Below are 13,878 nucleotides of genomic sequence, written 5' to 3'. Positions count from 1 at the left end.
TCAGGTTATTCTTCAACTCTATATATCCTTGGTTAGGCCTCATTTAGACTATGCTGCTCAGTTCTGGTCACCGTATTACAGAATGGATATAAATGCTCTGGAAAACGTACAGAGAAGAATGACAAATTGAAGAATTGAGACACTTATGCAACGCATGGGAATCTTTATTGAAGAAACGTTTCGCCACACAGTGGCGATGAAGCCACTGTGTGGCGAAACGTTTCTTCAATAAAGATTCCCATGCGTTGCATAAGTGTCTCAATTCTTCAACTTGTCGGTTTTCAAAACCATTCATCACAAGAATGACAAAGTTGATCCCATGTATCAGAAATCTTCCCTATGATGATAGACTGAGGCCCTGAATCTGCACTCTCTAGAAAGGCATAGAATTAGTGTGGGTTGTCAGTTGAACCTGACTAGCTTGTGATACTAGGTCAGATGCCGTGCTCCTTCGTTAATTGAATGTGACCTGACCTGACTAGGTTAGGGCGTTGGCTGACGTAGGTAGGAGAATTGGACCTGCCTCGCATGGGCCAGCAGGCCTGCTGCAGTGTTCCTTCTTTCTTATGTTCTCAACAATTTAATAATAAACAACCACAATGAAATATTTTTCTCGTTAGGTTAAAAATTATTTCTGCGAATTTACTGCATACACAAATTTTCGCTTCTCTTATTCGGCAAGAAGTGCGTTGCTATTTAAGCCAAAATCGCAAGTTGTACTTATTCGGCTAGACACACGCACACAGATATATATATATATATATATATATATATATATATATATATATATATATATATATATATATATATATATATATATATATATATATATATATATATATATATATACATACATATATATATATATATATATATATATATATATATATATATATATATATATATATATATGTATATATATATATATATATATATATATATATATATATATATATATATATATATATATATATATACGTATATATATATATATATATATATATATATATATATATATATATATATATATATATATATATATATATATATATATATATATATATATATATATATATACATATGTCACTCCTCGGTCCTCCAAAAAGAGTGTTACAACATAAACTGCCCTGCATACCATCTAAAAGGGACCAGGAGGCATAGACCCCACAAGGCAAACAATAGCAGCTACGACAGCCCAACTCCAGGTGGGTTTTTAGTGGCAGGAAACGGAAAAAGAAAATGGAAGGAAATAAAAATAGTCCACTACCTAGGAGCCTTGTTGGACTGGAGGCACAGCCAGTGGCCACCCATGGCCCTCCAGAACTACAACTACTGATGCCAATAACAAAATACCCCCAACAAACACAGAATACAACCTCGTTCATATTTGCTAATATACAGGGCCTTAAGCCATCCACCAACAACAAAATACCTTTTATCAGTGGACTTCTAGAGGAGTCTAATGCAATGTTTGCAGCCTTCACAGATACCCACACAAAAGATCGCTTTGACAGTGAAATATGGGTAAGTGGGTACAACTTTTTTAGATGCGACAGAAAAAACAGGCAATAAGGGGGATGTGGCCTGTATGTCAAAGAGTCGCTCATCTGCACGGAGTTGCTGAACACCACAAATGATGTAGTTGAAGCTCTATCAATAAAGATCGAGAACCAAAACCAAGTCATCGTGGTTGTATACAAGCCACCAGATGCAACCTCACAACAGTTCAAGGAACAGCTACTGAAAATTTATTACTGTCTGGAAAGCCTTCCAGCACCATCCCCAAACATCTTACTGCTTGGTGATTTGAACCTAAGGCATACAAAATGGAAAAGTGTAGCAAATAATGTTATAGCAGAAACAATCCCCGGAGGAAGTGCAGATGAAAGGTCACACACACATGAGCTACTAAGTCTCTGCGATAAACACACCAACAAGACTAGAACTAGTTCTTATCACAATCTAATCGAAGTCCAGACTTACATGCACAGGGGCCCCGATCAGCAAAATGCATGTACCTGTGAAGGTGTCTTCACAAAGTACAACTTCAATAACAAGAACATCAACTAGGACCAGGTAAACCATGTCTTAAATGAAACATGTTGTTGGGAAGATATCTTAAATAACATGGATCCAAACTAGTGCCTTGAAAGGATTAACTTCCTGGTAGCTGAAGCATGTTCTAGGCATATTCCCCTAAGAAAGAAGAGCAGGAGTAAACTGGAGAGAGACAGACGCTCCCTCTACAGAAGACGATGGAGAATCACTGAGCTCCTCAGGAACGCTAGAATATCTGATACACAGAAGGAGGCGCTGTGAAAACTATTGAACTTAAGTGAAAGGACTCTTACAGGAACCAGGAGAGACAGGAGGAGCTTAAAGCTGTTAGTGAAATTGAAAGAAATTCGAAATATTTCTTTTCATATGCCAAAAACAATGCAAATACCACATCAAGTATCGGGCCCTTACTCAGACAGGATGGGACTTACACAGATGACAACAAGGAAATGAGTGAAATACTGAAATCGCAGTACGACTCTGTGTTTAGTGAGCCACTAATCAGTCTGAGGATCAACGACCCAAATGATTTCTTCATGAATGAGCCTGAAAACTCCATAAATGTATGCCAGATTTCCGACATTACCCTAACTCCGATAGACTTTGAAAAAGCTATTGACAACATGCCCATGCACTCAGCCCCGGGCCCAGACTCGTGGAACTCTGTATTCATTAAGAACTGCAAGAAACTCCTCTCACATGCCCTAAGTATATTATGGAGAAGGAGCTTGAACATGGGTGAAATTCCACAATCACTTAAAACAACGGATATAGCCCCACTCCATAAAGGTGGCAGCAAAGCATTAGCTAAGAACTATAGACCAACAGCTCTAACCTCCCACATCATAGAAATCTTTGAAAGAGTGCTAAGAAGCAGGACTGCAAACCACTTAGATTCCCAAAAACTGCACAATCCAGGGCAACATGGATTCAGGGTAAGTCGCTCCTGCCTTTCACAACTACTGGATCACTACCATATGGCCTTGGATGCACTGGAAGAAATTCAGAATGCAGATGTAATATACACAAACTTTGCAAAAACGTTTGACAAATGCGATCATGGCGAAATAGCGCACAAAATACGTGCTAAAGGAATAACTGGTAAAGTGGGGAGATGGATCTTCAACTTTCTAACCAATCGAACACAAAGAGTAGTGGTCAACAGAGTTAAATTGGAGGCTGCCATAGTGAAGAGCTCTGTTCCACAAGGCACAGTACTCGCCCCCATCCTGCTCCTCATCCTCATATCAGACATAGACAGAGATGTAACCCACAGCACCGTATCATCCTTTGCAAACGATACTAGGATCTGCATGAGGCTGTCATCTATTGAGGATACGGTTAACCTTCAAGAAGATATAAACAAAGTTTTCCAGTGGGCAACAGAAAACAATGTCATGCTCAATGAGGACAAATTCCAACTACTCCATTATGGAAAACTGGAGGAGATAATAACTAGAACAGAGTATACTACAAACTCTGGCCATACAACAGAGCGGAAAAATAATGTAAGGGACCTGGGAGTAGTAATGTCTGAGGATCTCACTCTCAAGGATCACAACAGTGCCACGATAACAAGTGCAAAGAAAATGATAGGATGGATAATGAGAACGTTCAAAACGAGAGATGCCAAGTCAATGATGATCCTTTTCAAATCACTTGTTCTTTCTAGGCTGGAATACTGCTGTATTCTAGAGTATACACAGAACCTTTACTGCACGTATAAGTTCTGTCAAGCACCTTAACTAGGGAACGCTTGGAAGCACTTGACTTGTACTCGTTGGAATGCAGGAGGGAGATATATATCATAATCTACGCTTGGAAAATCCTGGAAGGAATGGTCCCGAATCTGCACACAGAAATCACTCCCTACGAAAGTAAAAGACTGGGCAGGCGAAGCAAAATACCCCCACTTAAAAGTAGGGGCGCCATTGGTACACTAAGAGAAAACACCATAAGTGTCCGGCGTCCAGGACTGTTCAACAGCCTCCCACAAAGCATAAGGGGAATTACCAACAAACCCCTGGCTGCCTTCAAGAGATAGCTGGACAGATACCTAAAGTCGGTGCCGGATCAGCCGGGCTGTGATTCGTACATTTGACTACGTGCGGCCAGCAGTAACATCCTGGTTGATCAGGCCCTGATCCACCGGGAGGCCTGGTCGTGGACCTGGTCGCGGGGGCGTTTATTCAGGGAATAACCTCCAGGTAGGCAGGTAGACATATGCCTTAATGCACCACCCAGTTTTAAACCTCGTCAGTTCTGTGGTTCACTCTATCTTTCATAGACCCGTCCACCCACTCCCAAATATCTGAACACATTCTCTTCCTCCAGTCTGATATCCAGTCTTACATTACTTATTTTTTTTATATCCCCATCACCTTGCTCTTTCCTATGTTCACTTTTAATTCTTGTATACACCCTCCCAAATTCGTGTACCAACCTCTGCAACTTTTCTTCAGAATCTCCCAAAAGCACAGTGATATTGGCAAAAAGCAACTGTAACAATTCCCACTTTGTATTAGATTCTGTATCTTTTAATCTCATACCTCTTCCCAACACCCTAGCATTCACTTCTTTTACAACACTATCTGCATATAAGAACATAAGAGCATAAGAAAGAAGGAACACTGCCACAGGCCTACTGACCTATGCGGAGCAGGTCCATTCCCCCCCCCTGAATTAGCCCAATGACCCACCCAGTCTGGTCGCCTCCACTCAAGGATGGAGCACTGCACCAGACCCAGCAGCACAAGCTAGTCAGGTCCAACTCACATCCACCCACACCCACTCATGTATTTATCTAACCTATTTTTAAAACTACACAACGTTTTAGCCTCAATAACTGTACTCTGGAGTTTGTTCCACTCATCCACAACTCTATTACCAAACCAGTGCTTTCCTATATCCTTCCTGAATCTGAATTTTTCCAACTTGAAACCATTGCTGCGAGTCCTGTCTTGGCTGGAAATTTTCAGAATGCTATTTACATTCCCTTTATTTATTCTTGTTTTCCATTTATACACCTAATTCTACGCCTTTCTAGAGAGTGCAGATTCAGGGCCCTCAGTCTATCCTCATAGGGAAGATTTCTGATACATGGGATCATCTTTGTCATCCTCCTCTGTACGTTTTCCAGAGCATTAATATCCATTCTGTAATACGGTGACCAGAACTGTGCAGCATAGTCTAAATGAGGCCTAACCAAGGATATATAGAATTGAAGAACAACCTGAGGACTTCTATTATTTATACTTCTAGATATGAAGCAAGAATTCTGTTAGCTTTATTGTGAACACTAATGCACTGTTGTCTTGGTTTTGGATTACTGCTAATCAGACCTCCTAAATCCTTTTCGCAATCAGTAGTATTAAGATCTACATTACTTAGTTTATATGTCGCATGGTTATTTACCTGTCCAACATTTAGAACTTTGCATTTGTCAATATTAAACTGCATCTGCCACTTCTCCGACCATTGCATATGTGTTATAAATCCATGGTTACATCATGCATCCTTGTCTAAGGCCTATTTTTGCCACAAAATAAATTCCTTTTCTCCACCATACCTCAACCTGAGTTTCACTGTCCTCATAAAAACTCATAACTACTTTAAGTAACATACCACCTATTCCATACTCTTGCAACATTTGCCTTTTTTAAATCCATAAACGCAGCAAAAACTTCCTTACTTTCATCTAAATATTGTTCTTATATATGCTTCGATGTAAACACTTGGTCTATACATCTCGTACCCTTCGTAAATCCTTCTTGTTCATCTACATTCCTGTTCTCTGTTTTACCCTAAAATCTTAAAGTAATAACTTTACCTTACACCTTAACAGGTAAACTCAACGGACTTAATCCCCTATGCTTCCTACACTCTCTGTTACCCTCTTTTCCTTTATACAAAAGAAACAATGCACTATCTCTGCCAGTCCCTAGATACCTTCCCCTCTTTCATGCTTTTACTGAATAAATGCACCAACCACTCCAAAACTATATCCTCTGCTTTTAGAATTTCTGTCTTGATTCCGTAAATCCCAGTTACTTTACTCCCTTTCATTTTACCCACGGCCTCACGCACCTCCCCGACACACATCTGGGTCTTCCTCGCTCCTAATACACGCTATGACTCTCTTCATAATGCATGAAATCACTGCCTCCCTCTCTTCATCAACATTTAACAGTTCCTAAAATTATTCCCTCCATCTTCCCAATACCCACTCTTTCCCGTCTAATAGCTTCTTTCTTTTGTTTTTAACTATTAAATCAATCTGTTCCCTATGCTTTCTCAACTTATTAATCTTGCTCCAAAACTTTTTCTTATTTTCAGCAAAATTTGCTGGCTAAACCTCACCCATTTATTCTCCTGTTACACTGCCTCACCACTCTCTTATCCTTCCTTTTACTCTCCATTTACTCTACCTTTCCTAAATCATTTCTAATTTATTAAAACCTTTCATATCTTAGAGCATTATCCCGCATCATTCTCTTTACCACGTCATTCCACCAACTGTTCCTCTTTCCTACTGTACCCACCCTTCTATATCCACAAAGTTCTGTTACACACTAACAGTGTGCAAAATAACCACTGTGAAAAATTAGTGAATTTTCAAGCACTTTCGTGATTTCTCACTTGGAAATTCATTATTCATTCACAGTGATTATTTTGCATACTGTGATATAACCTATTTAATGTGATCTTATTTTGTATATATATATTTTTTTTATTAACACACCGGCCGTCTCCCACCAAGGCAGGGTGGCCAGAAAAAGAAAAACTTTCACCATCATTCACTCCATCAATGTCATGCCAAAGGTGTGCTTACACTACAGTTATAAAACTGCAATATTAACACCCCTCCTTCAGAGTGCAGACACTGTACTTCCATCTCCAGGAAACAAGTCTGGCCTGCTGGTTTCCCTGAATCCTTTCATAAACGTTACCTTGCTCACATTCCAACAGCACGTCAAGTTCTAAAAACCATTTGCCTGCATTCGCTCCTATCTAACACGTTTATGCATGCTTGCTGGAAGTCCAAGTCCCTCGCACACAAAACCTCCTCTACCCCCTCCCTCCAACCTTTCCTAGGCCAACCCCTACCTCGCCTTCCCTCCACTAGATTTATACGCGTTTGAAGTCATTCCATCTTGTTCAAGCCTCTCTACATGTCCAAACAACCTCATCAACCCCTCCTCAGCCCTCTGGATAATAGTTTTGGAAATCTCACACCTCCTCCTAATTTCCAAACTACAAATTCTCTGCGTTATTTTCACACAACATGTTGCCCTCAGAAGTGACAGCTCCACTGCCTCCATCCTTATCCTTGTTGCAACATTCACCACCCATGTTTCACACCCATATAAGAGCGTTGGTATAACTATACTCTCATACATTCCCCTCTTTGCTTCCATAGACAAAGTTCTTTGTCTCCATAGACTCCTAAGTGCACCACTCACCTTCTTCCCCTCATCAATTCTATGATTCACTTCATCTTTCTTAGACCCATCTGCTGACACATCCACTCTTAAATATCTGAATACATTCAGCTTCTCCATACTCTCTCCCTCCAATCTGACATCCAATGTTTCGTTACCTATTTTTTTGTTGTTATCCTCATCACCTTACTCTTTCTCATATTCACTCTTAATTTTCTTCTTTTACATACCCTACCAAACTCCACCAACCTCTGCAACTTCTCTTCAGAATCTCCCAAGAGTACAGTGTCATCAGCAAAGAGCAACAGTGACAACTCCGACTTTGTTTTAGATTTTTTATCTTTTAACCCCACACCTCTTGCCAAGATCCGCGCATTCACTTCTCTTACAACCCCATCTATAAATATATTGAACAACCACGGTGACATCACACATCCTCGTCTAAGGCCTACTTTTACTGAGAAGCAATCTCCCTCTCTCCTACATACTCTAACCTGAGCCTCACTATCCTCGAAAAAACTCTTCACTGCTTTCAGTAACCTACCTCCTATTCCATACACTTGCATCATCTTCCATATTGCCCCCCTATCCATCCTGTTATACGCCTTTTCCAAATCCATAAATGTCACAAAAACCTCTTTACCCTTATCTATATACCGTTCACCTACATGTTTCACTGTAAACACTTGGTCTCCACACCTCCTACCTTTCATAAAGCCTCCCTGTTCATCTGCTATCCTACTCTCCATCTTACTCATACTGTAATTCTTTCAATCTATACCACTTCGCTCTATTGGGAAGGATTTTGTTAAGCAATCTTGTTTCAAAGTATTCCATATATAAATTACTAATTACAAGTGAGAGAGGATTTCCCATTGCCATACCAAACTTCTGAGTATAAAACTCATCACTGAACACAATACAAAGTTTAATAAGTTTAATGACAGTAGGTACTAGCAATGGTAAATCGTAATTAATAAGTTCTTCAGATAGAATATTTAATTAATCAAGAACTAAAACTTTTGTAAACAAGAAAGTAACATAAAAACTAACCATACTGAAATCATTTAAATCAATCAAGGTCTTAATTTATCCACTAAATAATCTATATTGTTTTTAACATTAAAATTAAAAAATTTTCCAACAAATGGGCTCAAAATTTTTACTAGTCAATTGTTGGAAAAAATTCCAATGCGCTAACGGGTGTTGAGCTGGGAGGTATGATGGTGGTGGTGGTGGTGGTGGTGGTGGTGGTGGTGGTGGTGGTGGTGGTGGTGGTGGTGGTGGTGGTGGTGGTGGTGGTGGTGGTGGGGGTGGTGGTGGTGGTGTGGTGATGGTGGTGTGGTGATGGTGGTGGTGGTGATGGTGGTGATGGTGGTGGTGGTGTGGTGATGGTGGTGTGGTGATGGTGGTGGTGGTGGTGGTGGTGCGGTGGCGGTGGTGATGTGGTGTTGGTGGTGGTGGTGGTGGTGGTGGTGGTGGTGGTGGTGGTGCTGGTGGTGGTGGTGGAGGTGGTGGTGGTGTGGTGGTGGTGGTGGTGGTGGTGGTGGTGGTGGTGGTGGTGGTGGTGGTGGTGGTGGCGGTGGTGGTGGCGGTGGTGGTGGCGGTGGTGGTGGCGGTGGTGGTGGTGGTGGTGGTGGTGGTGGTGGTGTGGTGATGGTGGTGGTGGTGTGGTGATGGTGGTGGTGGTGTGGTGATGGTTTTGATGGTGGTGGTGGTGGTGGTGTAGTGATTGTGGTGGTGGTGTTGTGGTGGTGGTGGTGATGGTGGTGGTGGTGGTGGTGTGGTGATGGTGATGGTGGTGTGGTGGCGGTGGTGATGTGGTGTTGGTGGTGGTGGTGGTGGTGGTGGTGGTGGTGGTGTGGTGGTGCTGGTGGTGGTGGGGGGGGTGGTGGTGGTGGTGGTGGTGGTGGTGGTGGTGGTGTGGTGGTGGTGGTGTGGTGGTGGTGGTTTGGTGGTGGTGGTGGTTGTGGTGGTGGTGTGGTGGTGGTGGTGGTGGTGGTGTGGTGGTGGTGGTGGTGGTGGTGTGGTGGTGGTGGTGGTGGTGGTGGTGTGGTGGTGGTGGTGTGGTGATGGTGGTGTGCTGATGGTGGTGGTGGTGGTGTGGTGGCGGTGGTGATGTGGTGGTGGTGGTGGTGGTGGTGGTGTGGTGGTGTGGTGATGGTGGTGGTGGTGGTGGTGGTGGTGTGGTGATGGTGGTGGTGGTGTGGTGATGGTGGTGGTGGTGTGGTGATGGTGGCGGTGGTGTGGTGATGGTGATGGTGGTGGTGGTGTGGTGATGGTGGTGGGGGTGGGGGTGTGGTGATGGTGGTGGTGGTGGTGGTGGGGATGGTGGTGGTGGTGGTGATGGTGGTGATGGTGGTGGTGGTGGTGGTGGTGGTGGTTGTGGTGGTGGTGGTGGTGGTGGTGGTGCTGGTGGTGGTGGTGGTGGTGGTGTGGTGTGGTGGCGGTGGTGATGTGGTGGTGATGTGGTGGTGGTGGTGGTGGTGGTGGTGGTGGTCGTGGTGGTGGTGTGGTGGTGGTGGTGGTGGTGGTGGTGGTGGTGTGGTGGCGGTGGTGTGGTGGTGGTGGTGGTGGTGGTGGTGGTGGTGGTGTGGTGGTGGTGGTGGTGGTGGTGGTGGTGGTGGGGTGGTGTGGTGGTGGTGGTGGTGGTGGTGGTGGTGGTGGTGGTGGTGGTGGTGGTGGTGGTGGTGGTGGTGGTGGTGGTGGTGGTGGTGGTGGTGGTGGTGTGGTGGTGGTGGTGGTGTGGTGGTGGTGTGGTGATGGTGGTGTGGTGATGGTGTGGTGGTGGTGTGGTGGTGGGGGTTGTGTGGTGGTGATGGTGGTGGTGGTGGTGGTGGTGGTGGTGTGGTGGTGGGTGTTGTGTGGTGGTGGTGGTGGTGGTGGTGGTGGTGGTGTGGTGGTAGTGGTGGTGGTGGTAGTGGTGGTGGTGGTGATAGTGGTCGTGGTGATAGTGGTCGTGGTGGTGGTAGTGGTAGTGGTGGCAGGGTGGTGGTGGTGGTGGTGGTAGTGGCAGTGGTGGTGGTGGTGGTAGTGGTGGCAGTGGTGGTGGTAGTAGTGGTAGTGGTGGTGGTGTTGGTAGTGGTGGCAGTGGTGGTGGTGGTGGTAGTGGCAGTGGTGTAGGCTGTGCAGGCCTAGATACTTTAATAATCTTGGGAAAATGGAGAATATATACTTTAATCCAGAGAAGGGATGATCAGCTTTAATTCTCCAGATTACAAGACCTTCATGTTTATCTGAACATCCCGGTGGAATGACACACCGTGAGACGTTAAGGACATTTGCAGAGAAAAATAATTTGAACCAAAAACAAAGTATTTTCACCAATCTCCAAAAACACTGGGAAACTCAGGAAGACATGCACAAAAAACTGGAAACTTAAATTGTCATCAAATAGCCATTTGAAAAATTTCAACTGAGAAAATATATTCGTCATATATAAATTTTTGTGAGTGTAGATACTTGCAGACTTTTGGTCAGTGTATATACACTGTACACACGTGATAATACCTTGATAATGGTGCAAATAAATATTTCTTTGTTGTAAAGAAAATATAATATTCATACTTTTAAAGGGTAATAAATTGTACACATGTTATTATAAGTTATAATATTCACACTTACGAGGTAATGATGCCTAAACCAAGACATTAATACCTTACTGAAATACGTACCAGGTAATACAAACATTCATGGAAGAAATTAGTGGTAATATTTATATAATATAGGGAGTGAAGAAACGTAAATATAATGAAGGGGATATAAGAGAGGATTACATGACTCATTATAAAGTGAACTCACCGGCAACCAACAGAGCTGTGATGAAGCAAAACTGTATCATCAAATGTCTCAGCAACCTCAGCTTCATCTTGGCGGCGGCCTAGAAATTTTCAAAGTCACACTTCTCAGGTTATATATATATTTACTTTCTATTATCCCCCCGGTGATGCAGCACGACACAGCCCCCCTCCCCGTCACCACCGCGACTCTCCCCCACACCACACCGATATCACCATAGCCAACACCGCTCCCTCCCCCCAATCCCAGAGGCTTCAAGCGAGATCGCCGGGAGACGAGTGAGAGCGAGTCGCGTCCTCTCCCACAGTAGTCTGCAGCCACACTGAGGTCTGGCTGGCTATGGGAGCTTCATCCCCGCTCCACCACTACCATCCAGCCACACCAAACCCTCCCCTTCCCAACATCAAGCTAATACACCACATCACCCTCACCCTCCACCACCACCACAATCCAGCCATACCAAACCCTGCCCTTCCCTGCATCAAGCTAATACACCACATCACCCTCACCCTCCTCACCAACTCTCCACCAATACTCCTCTGCTTCTCCACCTAGCTGCGACCACTGCCACTGTGACGTTAGTTGAAGTTCAGCACCAGGAACATCAACACTGAACATCAACACTAGGAACCTCAACACTAGGAACATCAACTCTAGGAACATCAACACCAGGAACATCTACACTAAGAACATCAACACCAGGAACATCAACACCAGGAACATCAACACCAGAAACATCAACACTAAGAACATCAACACCAGGAACATTAAGACTAAGAACATCAACACCAGGAACCTCAACACTAAGAACATCAACACCAGGAACATCAACACCAGGAACATCAACACCAGGAACATCAACACCAGGAACATCAACACCAGGAACATCAACACTGAACATCAACACTAGGAACCTCAACACTAAGAACATTAACACCAAGAACATCAACACTAAGAACATCAACACCAGGAGCATCAACACCAGGAACATCAACACCAGGAACATTAACACTCGGAACATCAACACCTGGAATGCCAACACCAGGAACATCAACACCAGGAATATCAACACCAAGAACATCAACACCAGGAACATCAACATCAGGAACATCAACACTAGGAACATCAACACCATGAACATCAGCGCCAGGAACGTCAGCACCAGGAACATCTACACCAGGATTGCCAACGGCAGGAACATCAACACCAGGATTGCCAACACCAGGAACATCAACACCAGGAACATCAGCACCAGAAACATCAACACCAGGTACATCAACACTAGGAACATCAACACCATGAACATCAACACCAGGAACGTCAACACTAGGAACATCTACACTAGGAACATCTACACCAGGAGCATCAACACCAGGACCATCAACACCAGGAACATAAACACTAAGAACATCAACACCAGGAATATCAACACCAGGAACATCAACACCAAGAACATCAACACCATGAACATCAACACCAGGAACATCAACACCAGGAACATCAACACTAGGAACATCAACACCAGGAACATCTACCCTAGGAACATCAACACCATGAACATCAACACCAGGAATATCAACACTAGGAACACTAGCACTAGGAACATCAACATCAGGAACATCAACACCAGGAGCATCAACACTAGGAACATCAACACCAGGATCATCAACACCAGCATAAGCATCGCTAGGAACACCAAACCCGGAAACATCAACATCAGTAGCTGCATTAACATCATTACCAACATCAGCATCAACGCAGGGAATATCAACTCCGCCAGCACCAGCATAAGCACCACTATCATCAACTCCAGTATAAACACCAGAAGCAGCTACACCAAGTGTATTAACATTAGGATCATCAACACCAGGGACATTAAAAACGAGCATCAGTACAATCTTTAACACCAGCAGCTGCAACACCAGTAATCACATCAGCATCAATGCCTTCAACATACACAGAAATCAAAACCAGCAGCATCAATACCATCAGCATCAATACCAACACCAAGCTACATTAATTCCAGCAGCATCAACACTAGCACCAAACTACAGTAATACCAAGATCATTAACATCAGCATCATCAACATCAGCATCATCAACTTTAGTATCATGAACACTAGCATTATCAACACCAGCAGCATCAATAGCAACATCAACACTAACATAAGCACAAGTTACATCAACACCAGCAGCATCCACGTCGCTAACGTCAACAACAGCATCAACCAGAGTAGTATCAATACCAGAAGCATCAACACCATTAGAAACACTGGCAGAAACATCAGCATTAGGAGCAACAATAACAACAGCATCAACTCAATCTGCATCAATACCAGCATCATCATTTGCAGCAATAGCATCTTCAATTTTAAGTGCATTAACATCAGCAGCATCAACACATGCAGCATCAACATCTGCAGTATCAATACCTGCAGCATCGACATCATGAGCATATGCACCAGCAGCATCAGTACAAACAGCATCAACACCATGTTGCAACCCCTGAATGGGTTGCAATGTATATTATGTATATGTATTACATGTATATTACATTTTCATATAATTTTATATTGCTTAT

At 43.4% G+C, this 13,878-nt stretch overlaps 1 protein-coding gene across 2 annotated transcripts in view; it reads right to left on the bottom strand.

The window, feature by feature from the left end:
• nAChRbeta2 (nicotinic acetylcholine receptor beta2) overlaps positions 1 to 12,065 on the bottom strand; it is a 1,855,029-nt gene extending 1,842,964 nt beyond the window's left edge. The window contains exon 1 of one of the 2 annotated variants that reach the window (XM_070086879.1): positions 11,301 to 12,065. In XM_070086879.1, coding sequence (XP_069942980.1) covers positions 11,301 to 11,367 — 67 coding nt within the window. In that variant the 5' untranslated portion in view covers positions 11,368 to 12,065. The remainder of the gene's footprint in view (positions 1 to 11,300) is intronic. The other variant, XM_070086880.1, reaches the window with a different exon arrangement.
• Between the last annotated feature and the right edge of the window lie 1,813 nt (positions 12,066 to 13,878).

This window comes from Cherax quadricarinatus, chromosome 20 (assembly GCF_038502225.1).
Source record: "Cherax quadricarinatus isolate ZL_2023a chromosome 20, ASM3850222v1, whole genome shotgun sequence".
Taxonomy (NCBI): domain Eukaryota; kingdom Metazoa; phylum Arthropoda; class Malacostraca; order Decapoda; family Parastacidae; genus Cherax; species Cherax quadricarinatus.
This window is presented reverse-complemented; position numbering and strand designations above follow the sequence as displayed.